Genomic DNA, 17,514 nt, shown 5'->3' on the forward strand with positions numbered 1-17,514 from the left:
TCTTTCCCCGCCCGCTCATTGCCAGGGCGCGGGCAGCGCGGCTGCGCAGTGCACCGGGCGGCGGCGAGGCTTCCTGGTGACGGCAAGATGGCGGCCGCCATGGCGTGGTTGCGGCGGGGTGCGTGGGGCCCGGCCCGGCGGTGAGCGCTCCCTCCGTCACTCGCGGGGAAACGGGGAATGGGGGTAGCGGGGGATGCAGCGCCCGGCCTCCCTGACGGCGGCTCCCGCTCTCCCGCAGGTGCGGGCTGGCGGCCGGCCGGAGCTACAGCGGCGGCGGCGCCTACCCCAGCGTGTCGCTGACCGTCCCGCTGCCCGGCGTGCCCAAGGCGGTCTTCGCGGCGGCCGAGGGCAGGGAGCGATTCGAGACGCGGGTGACGGTGTTGGACAACGGGCTGCGCGTCGCTTCCCAGAATAAGTTCGGGCAGTTCTGCACCGTGGGCCGTGAGTACCCGCGCCCGGCCCGGGGGGGGCACCGGGCCCGGCCGCTACCACGGCCTGAGCTGGGGGGCAGCGACACCGGCCCCGCCGGGACACCTCACCCTCCCCCGGGTGCCTGAGGTGTGTGTAAGGACCGAGTCGGGGCAAAAAATCGTGCTGACCTTTTCCTCTTCTTAACACCAGTTCTTATAAATTCGGGATCAAGACATGAAGCGAAATACCTCAGTGGCATCTCTCACTTCTTGGAAAAGCTGGCCTTCTCCGTGAGTACCGGACTTGTAGCGGGGTCCCGGAGTCTGTGCGAAACACCATAAATCTGCACAGCGGCGAGTGGTGGGGCAACTCGACAGAGCGGCCGAGGGCAGGGCCCGCTCCTTGCAGCGGCACTGTGGGTTTGATCTCTTTAAAGAGATGGTGATGGTATTCCTAGTTAATTACTGTGACCATAATTATATTTTGAAAATCTGCTGCGCTTTCGCCTCCATGTGAGTTATTACCAGTAATACTTAATGAGTATTTAGCGAACAGTTTGACTTACAGACTGTAGAGGATGATGCTTGTTCTGGGCTACTCCAAAGGATTATAAACAGTTATGGCTTTACTAATTTATAACACTGGTTTCTTCTTTTTTAGTCCACAGCCCAGTTTGGCAGCAAAGATGAAATTCTCCTCACCTTAGAAAAGCACGGGGGCATTTGTGACTGCCAGGCATCAAGGTACGATGCTCCTCCTCTGTGCTGTGTTACCTGAGGGCTTGGAATGCTGACAGTTGCTTTTTCTGGTGTGTGACAGTAAAAGCCACTTTTTGCTTCTAAGCGGCAGAAATCCATTTGGTAAAAAGCTACAAAAGTGAACGCAAAAGGGTTATAAAAGTCAGTTCTATTTCCTTTTCAAAGCATTTAAAGCTGCTTGACCGCTATTGTTATCTGTGATTTCTTGATATTGAATGATGGTAGATGTGACTTCTGAGCATGGAACCCATCTGCTTGTGTTGCAGGGACACCATAATGTACGCTGTTTCTGCTGATGCCAAAGGCCTGGACACGGTGGTCAACTTGCTGGCTGATGTAGTGCTACAGCCCAGGTTATCAGGTCTGGGAGCATAAGTCTCTGTCTCCAAAAAAAGACTCCCAATGCATGACTTGCTATTAGACTTCAGAATTTTTTATTAGATCGTGCTCATCAAGAAGTTCTTGTGCAGTAATTGGGTATTTTTCATGGTGGTTGTTATCTCTTACTACAGATGAAGAAATTGAGATGACTCGAACGGCTATACGATTTGAGCTTGAAGACTTGAATATGAGACCTGATCCAGAGCCTCTGCTCACAGAAATGATCCATGCGGTAAAACACTGAAGAGTCTACCTCGCATGCAGTCCCCTGTATGAGATGTGCACTCTCTTCCTCAGTTTTTCCTCAACTTCAGGGTTTATTTTAGATTATACTGAAAACAGATTTTTCTGTTATTCAGTTAAATTCTGGGGTGAGAGTGAGAATTTTGCTGTCCCTCCACTGGGGAATCCTACAGCCTACACCCATGAAAGATATTAACTTAAACTAAAACTATCTATAACTTACCTTTGTCGACATGGACGACAACATGTTGTTGAGGCATAATTCCGAAACAGAAAAAGAAGGTTTAGATGGAGGGAGGTGAAATAATATTTGTTACTTTAATGTATCTGTTTCCTTTTAGGCCGCCTACAGAGACAATACAGTTGGACTGAACAGGTTCTGCCCAGTGGAAAACACTGACAAAATTGATCGAGAAGTCTTACATTCGTACCTGCGCAACTACTATACGCCAGACAGGATGGTGCTTGCCGGGGTGGGAATTGATCACGAGCAGTTGGTGGAGTGTGCAAAGAAACATCTGCTTGGAGCGGAGCCGGTGTGGGGCAGCAGGCAGACCAAGGACGTGGACAGATCTGTGGCTCAGTACACAGGAGGCATTGTCAAGGTAAAAGGAAGGTGGAGATGGCACCGTGCCTCTTCCTGTCTGTTGGAGGTTCAGATTTGGACTTCAGCTGATTTCTCTACAGGCTTTACTTTTCTGAAATTATATACTCCTCATGAATATGAGCCAAAACTGGCCATGACGACCATTATTTGGGTGCCAGGTTAATTATTGGGAATGTATCAAGCTTGATACAACAGGAGTGAAAACTGATCCTAATAATTTGTCTGCCCTTCCCACAGGTTGAAAAAGATATGTCAGATGTGAGTCTGGGCCCTACTCCCATCCCAGAGCTTACCCACATCATGATTGGGTTAGAAAGCTGCTCATTCTTAGTAAGTATTAACTAAAATCCTTTGGTTTGGGCACCCTGTACTTGAAGAATCCCAGGATACGATCTGATGATGTAGATGTTGGCGCTCTTCCTGCTGTTGTGGCAGGTACAGACAAGCAGCTTTTTCACTGACAGTTTGATGAAGGCACCTACCTTTACGTTCTTCTTGTGCCATGTTTCTTTCTGACTCTTTTCCTCCTTCTTTACTCATCCCAGACCCTTGAGAGCTCTGCTGTTAGCTGACTGAATTTCTTGTTGCATTTCAGGAGGAAGATTTCATTCCCTTTGCGGTATTAAACATGATGATGGGAGGTGGTGGCTCTTTTTCAGCTGGAGGGCCTGGAAAGGGCATGTTCACCCGACTGTATCTCAATGTGCTCAACAGGTTGGTTTGCCTTTCTGTTTAAGGGATAGCAGAAAGAGTCTTCTCTAGCAGGTTCCCATGGAAGGCTTCATGTTTTGAAAGCCAACGCCCCCAAGTTTTACACCAGCTTATTCCGCTTGAAACACACAGGACTGATTTGTCAGTGGGCATTTTGAGAGGATGATGGTAAAAGGCAGAAGTGACCAGGAATCCTGCCTTCCTCCATTAGCCCAATCCATCCTTTAATTGGGGGATATTAACCAAATTGGCAGGAGGTACCAGTACTACTGCTCTTTGGTCTCAAGGGTGCAAGTGAAGAGAAGGAGTACCTGGCACGTGCAGAAATTGCCAGAGGCAGAGACTAACAATTCTCATTGGCACTGCTGAGAATCCTGAAAAGGCACTAGGAGGGGACTCGCTGTCCGCATTAACTTTACATTTAAATTCTGGTTTTTAGATTTTTAAATACTGTTTGTATACTCACAGGCACCACTGGATGTATAATGCAACCTCTTACCACCACAGTTACGAGGATACAGGTCTCCTGTGTATACATGCCAGCGCAGATCCGAAACAGGTATATAGTCCTGAACTCAGACAGGTGTCCTTAAGAAGTAATCACACCACTTATTACCAGAGAGTAATGTTAACAGAAGAGCATTGTTCTAATGCTCCTTCAATTATCTGTTTTTCCTAGGTCCGAGAGATGGTGGAAATCATCACAAGAGAATTCATTCTAATGGCAGGAGCAGTAGGAGAGGTCAGCAGCCTAACTTGCAGACTATGCAAATAGTCTTTGAGCTGAAATAATGCATTGCACTGGCCTTGCTGGGATGAATTTTTGTAGATACACATGTTAATTATTTCTGTAAAAGAATATAGCAACTTTAGCAACATCTTCACAAAGAGGAAGGTGTTTGCAGAACTTTTAAATGGTATCTTCTATTAGAGAGCAGCAGCCAGACTTCTTTGAACGTTTGTATTTGCTGCTTATTTACAGGTAGAACTTGAGCGAGCGAAAACGCAGCTGAAGTCCATGCTCATGATGAACCTCGAGTCTCGGCCAGTTATCTTTGAAGATGTCGGAAGGCAAGTGTTGGCAACAAACACAAGGAAGCTACCTCATGAGCTCTGTGCCCTGATCGGTGAGTAGACAATGCTTTTCCTTGCTTTGACTGAATTGTAGGTACAGTCAGGGTGGGGCAACTTACAACATACTCTTGTAGCACAGATGAATTGCCTTAGAAAGCCTGGAGGCATAAATACTACAGATCTGTATTTCAAACCGATCTCAATTGCATGCAAGCTAGCACAATGTTTATTTTTGTCGGAAGGAAAAAACAGAAGAATGGTAGAGAAGGTCTAGAGTTACTGATTGGTTTTCTGAGCATGGGGTCTGACTCGGCATCATAATAAAGCTGCCTCGTGCTACTTAGAATGTAGTTGTCACAACTCTAGTTTTCGGGGTTTTTTTTCTGCAGGTCAGGTGAAATCTACTGATATCAAGAGAGTGGTCACTAAGATGCTTCATAAAAAACCAGCTGTGGCTGCACTGGGTGACTTGACAGATTTGCCCACTTACGAACACATCCAGGCAGCGCTTTCCAGTAAGGACGGGCGACTCCCTCGGGTGTACCGGCTCTTCCGATAAAGCAGCGCATCCTGCACGTCTGACAGACTTGTTTCTTTTTTAATGTTTTTGAGATTATAATATTGCTGCAAGGCCTTCCCCCCATCTTTCCAGGTATACGGTGCAAACGTGGACCTATGCTACAGCTGAACAAAGCTGCTTCAGAACATTGGACTGGGAAGAGCTCATTATGCTGGGCTTAAAGGCCCACCCTGGCTCTGTATGAGTCCTTCGAACCTCTGAGTAGGTTACAAGAGAAGATGGGTGTATACAGCCTTCTCTTGCACTGGGGAGAACATAGCAAGCCAAAATATTCATCGCTACAACTGAAAGCATGTATCTGAGAAATAAGTCACTGCTGTGTGTTACCACTTAATCGTATCAGCAGGAGAAGTGTGGCTGTCACGCTGGAGGCCCTGGTTTGTGCCATTCCTGAGGAACGTGGCAGTGTGCTGAAGAATGTGGCTTATTTATCTGAATTCAAAGAATATTTATAGCTGTTACCAAGGTGAACAAAAGACTTGGTCAAACTGAATTAGGAAAATGCTAGTTATCATCCATGTGAAGTTAGGCAACAAGTTTCCTGAGTCCAGGTTTTGTTATAAGCATCATGGATCCATTTCATCAGTGTAATTTACCACCTGTAGTACTACTAGAAGTCACATGTCTGGAAGAAACTTCATAATTTTGCTAGTGCTCAGAGGAAAGGACACCTATGGCATAACTGAGCTTCTGCGGAGTTCATCTACAGAGATACTCTGCATAATGCTACCTGGACGCTTACTCTAGAATTAAAGCGATCCTATTCTTTAGGTTTTTCACTTGCAAGTGAACTATGCTAAAGAATAAAAGTCATTTTACTCCAGAGTTGGTATACAAACAGAACGCTATTAAAGGAGTTGCTGCTGCTGCACCTTAAACTTGTACCGACTTTCTTTGTTGTCACTTGGATGAACTTAAGGCCTTGCAAAAAGAAGACATAATTATCAGTCTCACCGCAGAGATGTCATTCAGCAAGGAGTCAAGATCAACAAAATGACAACATTGAGGAACCTTATGGTCTTGAAAGCGAATGATACCATGTCAGAGGAAGACACGAAGCTAAGTGCCACACATTTGACACACTGAAGAAATGGAGACCCAAAAGAAAGGAAGAAAACATTTGATTTACGTAACCCCCTACCATATAGGCTTAAAAATGTAGAGAGCTGCGTTGGAGCACGTCACTGGCTAGATGTGTATTGTAAGGAGCGATCAAACTGGGAGCAGAGCACTGTGAGGCAGCTATTACCTGCTTTATCCCCATACCTTTCCTCATGCAACTAAGAGAAAACATGTTGCACTGCTTCTTGTGGAACACACAGTATGGAAGTCCTCTTCAGTTGTTGTGTATGTTTGTAAGAAAATAAAGAGATCTCTAAATGACTGGAGCAAGCAATAAGAGTTCTGAAATTCATCAGCTAATGGCTGGGTTTCTTGAACTGGTAGGTGAAACGTGCTTTGTCTGTTCAGTGCAAACAATCCCAAAGAAATCTGTCCCACTTTTCCAGCTGAAGACAAATGGCTCAGGTGACCCAAATGGTTAGCATGCATCACACAGTCAAAGAACGCTAGTTCTGACAACCCTGCAATAAGAGCTGGTTCTCATGTAATGTATTGCATTAATTTATTTTTATTCCTTTAAAAAGAAAGGAAATCCAAATGCCTGATGGCTACAGCCAGGTCAGTGCCATAAATGTTTGTACCGCAGAACAGAAGCTCTGTCTTGGACAGGTTGCATAGTTAGCAGCACTTGCTCCAAGTTGTTTGCATGGTGTTTTATGTACTAAGGTGATTAATGATCCAGCCGATCTGTGCCCATGAAGAGTTTTTAAGTATTAGCCGTACTTAACGTTTTACCAGTGCCATACTGGTCCATGTAGTATGTTTAGCCTTAAGACAACACTACTTAAAAATAGCAAGTTATTCACAGTTCACTGAATTGGAAAAATAAAAAAAATTAACTGTAGTCAGAGGTAATGGAACTGCGCTGATCTGACTTGCTGCAGTTTCTCCGCGTACTTCCCTAGTAGTCACTTGACATCTCAAATCACTTTGGTGAAGCATTATACAGGAGCTGTACTTAGGCTGTTATTGTCAAGTCAAGTGTCCTGCTGCTGAAGGCAGGTAGTGTTGGGTCACCCCTGGGGAGGGCAAGTGAATTAAGGAAGGGAATGCTTCAAGCAGTCTCAACAGCCAAATCTATGGTGTGAGAGATTGATATTTACCTCCTTAGTAACAGAAGGCCTGTAGAATAATTATTGAAAGGCAAAGTTTCTAAACTTCAAATGTACAGTAGTACATTCACACAGATCCTGCTGTAGAGGACCAAAAAAGCCCAATGCAGGATCACCGTCCTTACGTAAAACTGCCCAAGGCCCCTAACTGGTCCCTGTTATGCATTTTAGAGAATGCCGTACAGTTGGCTACAGATAAGGAGGAAAAACCTAACCCCACAGCATATGGAAGATAACCAGATCAAATCGAACAGACAAAAGTTTTTACCTTTCTGCAGGCTTTTCTTAGGTCCCCTACCCCCAGTCATGCCAATTCCAGAAGCTATGCCCCCTCTGTGGAGTCATCTTAGAACCAAGAGACTGCATCCAGTTGTTTCCAGAGATAGTACAGTTAAATATAAAGCAATTATACCTGTTGGGATGGATGTCCTAAATAACTGACTCCATTTTCTTCAGCAAAAGCACCTGAGCTACATGGATCAGCTCATGCAAATGAATCCAGGATGAGGTTTAAGACATTCTTCACAAGCCACAGCAGTTGCCAGAGGTGCTTCAGCAGACAGTTCCCTGCAGAGTTTGCCGTGGCCTGAAATCCTCCTTCCGGGCACCTCTAACACAAGCATTGCAGAGTTCTCAGCTCAGGAAATGCTACATATGCTGCTGGATTTTTGGTCCTTTTGCTCCTGCCGTTTCTGAAGTTCCCTTGTAATCCGCCTCTTTATTCCGATTAAATAGAGTTCTCTGTCAAACTGCCCTGCAGCAAGTGGAATGCTACGATATAAACACAAGCAATTAGATCAGGGCACAAATACATTCTTCTTGTTTGCCCAACATTTCCCAAGTCGTTCATACAACAAAGGCCAGAAACCTAATTTTTACTTTCTTAAGGCTCTCAGCTACTGCTGTGGGAGAAAATGGGCAAAACAAAGTTCTTACTCCGCAGCAACAAGTTAAGGTTTTCCACAATGTATTTAAATGAAGGAAAATATTGGCTGTAAAAGGCAAATGTACTTTCAATTCAAGCAGGAGTGTGCCTGCATTCATAAGGGACATATATGGAAGGCATTCTTTATGACACTAAACCAAAAAACACTCATTTGAAAAGCTAAACTAGATTGCTGTTAGCTTGGTGGTGTGCACTGGTATGGTTCATGCACAACAGTTCTTACCTTGGTCTGTCCCAGAGAGGCCAGAAGGAAACCCTAGAGCCCAGCTTCACAGACTCTGCAATACTTCTATTTAATGGGTATTGAATACTCATAAACAACAAAAAAATCCCAATTCTAACTGCACTGTTGATCAGGTGCTTTAAGAAATTACCATTTTCTAGAGCCTGGGTCTTGAAATCCCTGAGCATGCTACTCACAGAAAAGAGACTAAATTTCAGTCACTTCACCAAATTTTCTAAGGAGTTCTACTAGTGTGGCAGCCCAGTGGGGTGTCAAGCAACTGGGAGGATGTCAAAATACTCCACTGATGTACAGCTATGTTGAAATGCAGCCACCACTGAGGAGAGAAAATTGCACTGATCCCAAAGATGGAAAGAGGAACAGAAAAGGAAAGCTGTCCATGCTGACACGCAAAACAGAGAGCTCCATCTCAGATGAAACAGATTTATAGTCTATGGCAATGGACTCTGTTTATCTCCCTCAGGAGGATTAACGGACCTGGCAGCAGGGATTTCAGATGTCAGTGCAAGGTTTAAGCACTCTTACTGCTCTGACCGCTGAGAACATATAATGGGTAAAAACCAAACAGGATGCAGAGAGCTACGTGGGATAAACTCTATTTCAGGGACTCTCCTGAGAGGACAAACTCCAAACAGGAGCATATGCTCAGGATCGCTGGAGCCATGTGCAATCATACAGAATGGTAAGGAGGTACTCACTTGTCTCTGCCAGGCCTCACTTTCACACGAAACAAGGCAAATACAGGCCGATGGTCTGAAGTTTTGATCACAGGACAAGATGAGTACTTGACAGCTTGGATGTCGTCTCTGTACCGGCTGCGGAATACAACTCGGTCCTGGGAGGCAGAGAGAGAGGGGAGACTGACAGTAACTCCCTTTGCACATCCACCCTGGAAAGAAGCACTGGTTCTCAAGACACAAAGCCATTCGTTTATCACACTCCACTTAATGAAGTGTCTTGGATGGGGATACATTCATGAAGAATGTGTGTCTGCTCCCAGTAGCGGTTCTGTGCCCAGCTCTGAGCACGGGAGATTGCACTGGAACAGGAGGTAAGGCAGGGAAAACAAAGATTAGCAGCCTGTGCCAAACTCCCCCTGTGCTCACAGACTGAACAGTCCTTTCTTCCAAACCGGTTCCATATGCCCTGTTGCCCTTAAGCAACAAATCTCAGCACGATGGTATCTCATGCAGACCGATTGTGGAAGGCAGTTTTTTCTCACAGGTGAGAGTCCTGTTTAGAGGCACATGTGAGGCTGAGCATCCCTTCCAAGCACGCTGCTCTGAAATCACCTCTTACCGTGTAGGAAGGAGTCCTTTGTTTGGAAGTGGTGTCATAGCTGTCCTTTCCTATGTCAAACTTGTAGGAAGGACGGAAATGAATGTCAGCCTCTTGGAATCCTTTGAAAATAGACCCTGTAAGTGAAGGGGAGAACAGCATGAACAACAAATTCCTCCTTCCTATGAAGCCGGCACACTTTCTGTGTTTATTCAACACTGTTGAACTAACGCCGGCTAGAAACAGCCACCATGTACGTACACGACTAGAAGAACCTGGGCTTGGGCTCCAGAAAGGGAGCAAGCTCAAGTTCTTACATAGTGAGGATAAAAAAATAGCCAGCGGCTATTTAAACAAAGAACACTTCCCCTTCCACTGAAAGCTCATGATGCTTTGCAATGCTATCTATTAAAATCTAAACGCCCTCGACGCTGTGACAGAATGATGTCCAGTTTATAGAGGAGTCAGATGAAACAGAGCAGTAAATGGCTCGGGAGATTACACTGTGTAGAGCAAAATGCTATAGCAAAATATCCCTTGTGCAGACTGCCACTGTACTGGACAACTGCTGACTTCCTTTCTTAGGGAATTTAACAAGAGAAAGCAAGAAAAGTCTTTAGGAAATAGGAATTTGGCTGTAATTGTTTCTATTCTCTGTTCCTGGTGGCTAGGGAGAAAAACAGCTGTCCCTCACCCCTACTCATTTCACTAGTAAGCTGGTCATATGCCAGTAGCTTGGACACATCTGTTCCTGGGTTCTGGTTCAAGATAGAATCCACAGTCTCACGATCCTTATTTAGTCGGAAGTTGAAGTCACCAAACCAGAATACTTCGTCAAATCGAGTTGTGACATCACCTGCAAATCCAAGCCAAAAGTTTCAGTATAAAGGTAAACATCCTGAAAAGTTCTGAAAGAAAAAAAAAAAAATCCCAAACTTTTCTTCCTTGAATCTCCTTTTACTTTTGAGGAAAATTAAAGTATGTGATGTAGCCACACCCTCATTAAAATGAAACTCAATTCTTTCGAAGTGAGAGCTGTATGATGCGGAGTTTACTGAGAGCGCTGCTGGGTATGTTCAAGGAACAGGCGTAAATTCTTCCTTTTTACTTTCTTTTCTTTATTACCACGAGATACAATACTTGAGCACATTTTTCTGCCTGTGACCATCACAGAATGTGCTAATAAGAAACCAGCAGAAAACAGAACAGAAATTTTTAAAATTATAGAAAAAGCTGAAAAGAGACCGAACTATCAATGGGACCAAAAAATAGTATGAACACAAAAACCTAATGCTACACTGCAGACAGAGTAAATTCATCTTTCTAGAAAAAGGGCTCAGCTACGTATCTAGACGTGATGTTAACAGCACAGTATTAAGAAAAAATAGTGGAATTTGGCAAACAATACGCTGACTAGTGTATATGCAGATTGGAATAATGTTCTTTGTCGTAAGTTTTGAAATCAAGTAATTCCTACTTGTTCTAGACAACACCTGGAAAGCAAAACACATCCATAATATTAATAAAAATTACCCCAAGGTTATCTAACTGCTGTTCTGAGGAAAACAATACATCACATGAAAATTCCTTTTGAATTTTCTCTCTCCCCCTCCATTTCAACTTCTTCTCTCAAATTCCCCCCCAAATTATGTCCCACCTAAAAAAAGTAATAATGTGACTAATAACCATCTGCAGACAAAAGACCTGTGGTCTCTTTATACACCATCTCAAATTAGCACTCTCATTCTCTCTTCCTTAGTGTAGATTGGAAGACAATGCGCAACCTCTGTTAATCCAGGCTTCCACACAAGCGTGGTTTCACACTTACTAGAACTGGATCGATATGGGTTTGTGTCCGGAACGTTCTTGGGAAGTGTAAGGGCTTGAATGGTTTTATTGTAGTCCAGTTTCCTCTCATTCACCTTACTGTCCCCAGCTGAAAGACAGAATTCCCATTACTGCCAACGATGCACCATTTTCATTCAATTACCATTTTTAGTTATAACAGGAGCTTCCAAAGGACATCAGATATTTTTCACGTGTAAAATGTAACACTGACCCAGGGAACATACAGACTGAAAAATAACAACAGAAAGTGTGGAAAAAGGGATAAATTGTGCAGAGTTCATTTCTGGTTTTCTAAACGCAGTTCTTCTGTAAGTTTACCATCAAAAAATCCTCCTCCCTTGTTCTCAGCTCAGCAATCTTGAGCTTTGACTTCCATCTGTCCTGCTCCTCTATCCCACTGCAGATTTTTTACCTTTGTAAAGCTGCCCCGCTCCTCCCTCAATGAGGACATGCTTCTAACAAGACTGTAAATGTCTCACATGTGAAGTGGGAGGTGATGAAGAGAAAGGAGGTCCCAAAAAATGTGAAGCAGATTCCCAGAGCTCCCTTGGTTTTGATCTGAGATACAATTCGAGTTGTCACCGTGGCATACTCTACTTCTGGAAGGAGAAAAAGAAGCTGCTGTTACTGAAAAGCCTCCAGAGGCAGTTAGCAGGGCAGTTAGGCAAGGGACAGCCCTGGAGAAAAGGACAAGACACCTGATGGCAGCAGTCCTCTCACCTCCCCACTCTCCAGCTCTTACTGGACCACACACCTGAGCAGAACCAGATCAGGTCCCTCCGAATGAAGACCGACATGTACAGCACCCCATGTGCAGCAGAGTAGAGCATGACGTAGTGGGGGCCTAGTGTCTCTTGCAGGCGGATCTCCCACTCTCTTCTGCAGGAAAGAACAACAGCTGGATCACAAGGACAGCACAAGAGACAATAACCAGGAAAGGAGATCAGCATCATGAAAACAGAGCGATCCTTCTCATAAAGAATGTCAAATAAGCGTAAGCAAAACCTCCACTGCCACAGCGACGCTGCAGTGAAGGCTGGTCAGTTTGACATGTAACTCCACACATGCATGCAGCAGGCTCTGCATGTTGGGGAGAGAGTACTACTGCCACGGCACCGAGCAGCTTGCACGTCTGAGGAAAAGAAAGCCCCACTAGGAAGGTACCCTAAAAAAGCAGAGTCTGACATGAGGCTTCAAGCCCTCTTCTAGGGTTGGTCAATCTCAGACAGACTAGACATTTCCTGCAATGTACTAACGAGCACGTGGCTGCTAACGCTAACAGCCAGCCCGTGAGCTCGCTCACAGCCAGCTCGGATCTACAGTGAGATGCCCACAGAAATCAGACCAGAGTTTCGCTATTAGCTCCCCTGACAACAGGACCAAGTTCTACATTTACAGATTTTTGTGACATTTTCCTCCAAAACCCATTTTCTCTGGTGCTCATGCAACGCAATTCTGAGTCTTATTAAATGGGTTGTTTGTTGAGAACATTAAGAGTATTACGGAGGCTATTTACAGACTAATTAGAAACAAAGTAATTAGTTAACAATAAAAGAGGATGGTTCATTACATTGTATTTGCTACCTGTCTGGACAGCCTTCTTGAACCCCAATGACATACATGTCCTGGGCATAGTCAGGATCTGTTGGTAATAAGAAGTCATCCAGATTCACTGGAAGTTCCTAGTATTAAAAGAAAAAAAACAGATAAAACAGCAATATTAGTTATGCAAAGATTTACTAGAAAAGTACAAGTAAAGTCCAAGCTACAAGTTCCCTATGCAAAAAATTCAGTCTTCAAAAAATAGGTTAAGTGATAATACTAAAAATTCTCCTTCGCAAGGCAGAGTTCAACTGCTGTCGCTCCAGCAGTAACCGGGATTCCACAGTTCAGCCATGGGGGCCAGTAATGTGATGTTTCTAATTTCCTGTCATGCTTACTTTTTACCAAGCTCATAGGCTATTTACCAAACACCCCGGGGTTTCTTGTGTCCCTCCAAGCATAGCTTCTCAGACACCTGGTAGAATCAATCTTGAATTCCTAGGCTACATAAAGATGTAGGAAGGAGGCTGTGTGCTTTACCAGAGACGTTCTCATCGTAAGCACTAAATCGCCAGTCATCTTCACATGACCCTAATTGCAATGGAGCATAAAGAAGCTGCCACAAAAAGCCGGAGTGGCACTAGCAAGCTCACTGCTTTCATACCTAATACCTGAGGAACCCCATTACAATGACTCTCTCACTAAGATGAACATGCACGAGCGGGCCTTGTAATTTGATAAAGACAATGAACTCAAGTTGATGAGGAACATAGTCATGAACAGAAAAAAAAAACATCGCACCAGACCTTGCAGTAAAGATGGGGTAACTTTACCACTGCCAAAAGACCCGTGGAGACTTCTGTGCACATACCTTCTGACCCTGCATGTTCCAGGTGGCCACAAAAATTCCAATATTCCGATCAGGAAAATATTTGCTAAGTTCTTCTGCTCCCAGTAAGGCACCATTCGCCAGAAGGCTGCCTTCCAAATAACTTCTGTGGACAGAAGACCCATAAAAGAGCATCTAAGGAAACAGCATGACAGTTGGAATAATGATTTGTAATGCTTGAATCTTGAGTTAATCAAGAACATACCTTTAGCTCACGAAAATGGCATTTAGTATTTATATATTGTTCTGCTTGCCTAAAGTTCCTTACAGAGTTCCAGCCGTTATATAAAGATCATGGATCGTATGCAAGAAAACAAAACTATTGTCATAAACCAGCCTTTTCAAAGGACATGAATGTGATAGTGAGACTGATGCTGCATAGGTTCTGTGATGAGAAGACTTAAGCCATCCGAAGTCTTCAATCCCCCTAGCACTTACCACAGACACAAAACCAAGAGATTGGTTTGGTATTTGAGTATCTTGAAGCAGTTCAGTTTACTTAAAAGATGAAAATAGTTCAATCATTCCCAATATTCTGGCACCAAGTCACTCCTAATCAAAGATTCAAACTCAAATTCTTCCTTCAATTCAGCTCGCCAAATTAGCTTTCAAGTAAAGGATTTATTGAGTCCGCGGTCTAAAAGAATATCACATTCAAAAAGGATAGATCTGCCCCGCACCACCTGCCACCCCAAAGGACGTGCTGCTTTGCTTACAAGAGCAAGGGGTATTGGCAAAAGGGTTGCAAGCTGAGTAAGAATCTTTAATCTTGCCTAATGAGTAACCAGAACACGAGATCAGGGCCACACTAGGAGAAAGTGCTAAGATCTGAGTGGAATCACACTCTTCCTCAAGAGATTCCTGAAAAACCTGGGGCAGAGGAGCTCCTGTGGGACACTGAAGCAGTTCGCAGTACATGATCTGATCCTGCCGGAGGCCAAACAAGCTCAACATCTGCAGAGGACCCTCAGCACCTTACAGGATTGTGATAGTACTGCGCGTACTTCACAATAGCTAAAATATTGGGGTGTTTTCCCGACCATTTAACATTTCAGCACAAGCCCAATGTACTTTTAGATTTTTAAAAAAATAGTTCTTCCCAACTGCCAGCATACACAGCTACTGTTTCCTGATTTTCAGAACAGATTACTTAAATGTTACAAGCAGGCTGACATCAAATCAAACTTTTATTTATGAAAAACAATACCCAGCTGACAGGAGCAAATATAGAGTATTTGTGCTAATCTCTTCATCTTCAAACGTTTCCAGCCTCCCCAGCAGGTTAAACAACACAGAACAACAACTGTGCTTTACCAATCGGTCTAGAGCTCCCTGCCTCTCTGCCCAGCAGGATTCTGTGGGGCAGCTGGCTCCCTGCTAACACACCCCAAACTTTGCCACCAGAAGCTGGGGGACATACCTGCTTCGAACATCCTTCGAGCGAATGGGAGTGAGCAGGCTGAACGTGGATTTCATGGAGTCTGTGGAGCAATTATCATAGACCATCCCGTTGCCATGTAGCCTGGTGTCGCTCAGGCTGCTGCTTACCCTCCCAAACTTGTGCTGAGAATAATGTCGATAATCCATATAATCTGAGTCAATCCTATTTGCTGTCCTCAGTGTGTGAGAGGCCACGTTGAGCTCCATGGGTGGGAGAGGTCGAGCCGGCATTATTTGGGACAGACGGGGTTTGCCGCCTGCAAACGCCTTCCCCCGCAGAAGCCCACCAAAGGCACTGGAGATCTCAGAGGCTCGTTTTCCCAGGTCGGAGGTGCCTCCTCTGCTCTTTCCCATGGGACTGTCTTCTGAGGCATCAGGTGAACTCTGCAAGGAATTCTGCTGGCAGGGGCTCGCCCTCCCCCTGACAGGAGGGCTGAGGGACGCTTCCTGCAGAGAACCGTTTGAGGAACTTGTCTCATTGGGATCAGTCAGACTTTCCTGACTCGTTCTAAACCGCCTCCACCTCCTCCAGCTTTTCTCATCCAGAGATGCAGCACGCTCCAGCCGGGGTTTCCGAGGAGGCCTTGGAGTGATCGATTTAATTTTCATATTAGCTTTAAGTTCACTGGGTAGAAGTTTTAAGGTTTCATTTAAAGAGGTGCCTACACTTGGAGGATCCTCAAAGGTAAGTACCCCATTGCCACCAGCCTCCTTCTTTGCTGCCTTGCCAGCTTTTTTAGCGTGCAGGTCCTGTACTGCCCCACCTTCCGTGCTCCGAGTAACACACGCCCCTGAGTGCTGAGGAAATCCATTTGGAGTACTCATTCTCCCCCAGGTACCAGATATGGATGCCGCTCCATACAAAATGTTCCTCACAGCATAGTGTCCTTCCCTTGCTTACCCCATAGGTTCACAGGGCTATAACCAAGCCAGAAAGATGTGGGAACTGAAGACAGCTTAGTCTTTAGTTGAAAATGAAGGGCAGGTGTATGTGTAGGCAGATACATTGTCTGCAAAATTTCAAGAGGTGGGATACCTGGATTTCCCCGAGAGAAACACATAAGAAAGAAAAGTTATTGAGCCGCGAACTCTTCTCCTTAATTAGGAAGCCACAAGACCTCCCTCTAGAACAATCCAAACCTTAAAGTGACCTTGTTAGAAAACCAATGTTTTGGGTTTTTTTTCTTCCCCAAAAGCTGAGCAGTGAACTGACTTCCTCACTGCTGTAGGCATCATGGCTGTGTACAGCCTTCTTTAAGAAAAGGTCACGTATACCATTAGCATGAAAGGAAATTAAAACTGCACATAAACCACAGCTTTTCTCCTTGCCGTACAGTGAGTCACCAGAACAACCAGCCTCCAGGCTGCCCACAGCACTTGGTGCCAGAGGCCAGGAAATTTCCAGTGATCTCAGCTTCTACCCTGATCTCGCAGCGGGGAGATCGCTGCCACCTCTTCTTGCTTTGCGCCCATCCCCGGCCACTGCCGCTGAACCTGAGAATGTATCTGAGGAGTAGTTTTAGGGATACGGAATTGGGGTTCCAGGCAAGCTTCTGCTTAGGGGGGGAAGCACCTCCTTGTTCTACAGTTATTGCAAACCAAACTACCCACCTGCAAGGCTACATTTCCTACACTGGAAATGCAAAATCCTGTCAAAGCACACCAGAATGCTATTTCTGTCCCCTGGTGAAGCCGCCCACCCCCTCCGCCGCCCACGCAGGAGGGGCAGCTTTGCCCGCTCCTCACGCCTCGCCTTCTCACCTTCCCGCTTCGCCACAGCGAGCGGCAGCGGCCGCGCCAGCCCCAGGCCGGGAGGGGCCGGACCAGACTGCCCGCGGCCGCGGGCACCGACGGGCCCCGAGGCAGCACCCACGGGCCGCTACCCCCCCGCCTCCCCGCCCACGGACACGCTCACCGCTGAGGAGAGACCGCTGACCTCCGGGCCCGCGGGGCCCGCTGCCGCCCCGCCGGAGGCCAGCTCCGCGGCGCTGGCCTCGACGACCACCTCAACCCGACGCCCGATCCTCGGGGGATCCCTCAGGGGCAAGGCTGGCGGCTGCCCCGGCCCGGCGGGCGGGCACGGCCGAGCGGGCGGCGGCGGAGGAGGCCGCCCCGGCCCGCCCGTAGCAACGGCGGCGACGCTGGGCCCGCCCCGCCCCTGCGGCGGCAGCGCCCCCTGGCGGCCGGAGGAGCGCGCCGCCAGCCCAGCTCTGAGGGAGCCATAAATAAAGCAGTCGTATAAACCCCACGACTGTCAGGACCTGTTCTAGCCTAAGGCGGCGTTTAAATAAGCAGTTTAAAGCATTTTGCACTTCTAAATTATTTTTT

At 46.0% G+C, this 17,514-nt stretch overlaps 2 protein-coding genes across 4 annotated transcripts; one reads left to right on the top strand and one right to left on the bottom strand.

Annotated features, from left to right (window-relative positions):
* Nucleotides 1-10: 10 nt before the first annotated feature.
* Nucleotides 11-6,153, top strand: PMPCA (peptidase, mitochondrial processing subunit alpha). The gene is made up of 13 exons (XM_064468449.1): nucleotides 11-140; nucleotides 239-441; nucleotides 622-701; nucleotides 1,072-1,154; nucleotides 1,436-1,530; nucleotides 1,682-1,782; nucleotides 2,135-2,398; nucleotides 2,638-2,730; nucleotides 2,996-3,114; nucleotides 3,580-3,670; nucleotides 3,791-3,853; nucleotides 4,094-4,238; nucleotides 4,575-6,153. The coding sequence occupies exons 1-13, from the start codon at nucleotides 88-90 to the stop codon at nucleotides 4,742-4,744; spliced, it is 1,560 nt and encodes a 519-aa protein (XP_064324519.1). The 5' UTR covers nucleotides 11-87; the 3' UTR covers nucleotides 4,745-6,153.
* A 222-nt stretch (nucleotides 6,154-6,375) lies between these two features.
* Nucleotides 6,376-17,345, bottom strand: INPP5E (inositol polyphosphate-5-phosphatase E). 3 transcript variants are annotated; one of them, XM_064468445.1, is made up of 11 exons: nucleotides 17,123-17,345; nucleotides 15,167-16,222; nucleotides 13,729-13,852; nucleotides 12,900-12,997; nucleotides 12,070-12,194; nucleotides 11,795-11,914; nucleotides 11,296-11,403; nucleotides 10,162-10,323; nucleotides 9,489-9,604; nucleotides 8,888-9,024; nucleotides 6,376-7,770 (listed from the first exon to the last, which is right to left on the bottom strand). In XM_064468445.1, the coding sequence occupies exons 2-11, from the start codon at nucleotides 16,009-16,011 to the stop codon at nucleotides 7,638-7,640; spliced, it is 1,968 nt and encodes a 655-aa protein (XP_064324515.1). In that variant the 5' UTR covers nucleotides 16,012-16,222; nucleotides 17,123-17,345; the 3' UTR covers nucleotides 6,376-7,637. The 3 variants fall into 3 exon arrangements, with proteins under 3 accessions (XP_064324515.1, XP_064324516.1, XP_064324517.1); XM_064468446.1 differs by having other exon boundaries at nucleotides 17,102-17,345; XM_064468447.1 differs by lacking the exon at nucleotides 17,123-17,345 and adding an exon at nucleotides 16,948-17,083.
* Between the last annotated feature and the right edge of the window lie 169 nt (nucleotides 17,346-17,514).

This window comes from Phalacrocorax carbo, chromosome 18 (genome assembly GCF_963921805.1).
Source record: "Phalacrocorax carbo chromosome 18, bPhaCar2.1, whole genome shotgun sequence".
NCBI classification, from domain to species: Eukaryota; Metazoa; Chordata; class Aves; order Suliformes; family Phalacrocoracidae; genus Phalacrocorax; species Phalacrocorax carbo.

What these genes read in the sequence shown, in the direction of transcription:
- PMPCA (XM_064468449.1), top strand. Translation starts at nt 88, where the DNA reads ATGGCGGCCGCCATGGCGTGGTTGCGGCGGGGTGCGTGGGGCCCGGCC. An exon ending in ACACAGGAGGCATTGTCAAG is followed by an intron (nt 2,399 to 2,637) that starts GTAAAAGGAAGG and finishes CCCTTCCCACAG; the next exon opens with GTTGAAAAAGATATGTCAGA. An exon ending in CCAGCGCAGATCCGAAACAG is followed by an intron (nt 3,671 to 3,790) that starts GTATATAGTCCT and finishes TGTTTTTCCTAG; the next exon opens with GTCCGAGAGATGGTGGAAAT.
- INPP5E (XM_064468445.1), bottom strand. Translation starts at nt 16,011, where the DNA reads ATGAGTACTCCAAATGGATTTCCTCAGCACTCAGGGGCGTGTGTTACT. An exon ending in TCGAAGGATGTTCGAAGCAG is followed by an intron (nt 13,853 to 15,166) that starts GTATGTCCCCCA and finishes TTCTGTCCACAG; the next exon opens with AAGTTATTTGGAAGGCAGCC. An exon ending in GTGAGGCCTGGCAGAGACAA is followed by an intron (nt 7,771 to 8,887) that starts GTGAGTACCTCC and finishes TTTATATCGTAG; the next exon opens with CATTCCACTTGCTGCAGGGC.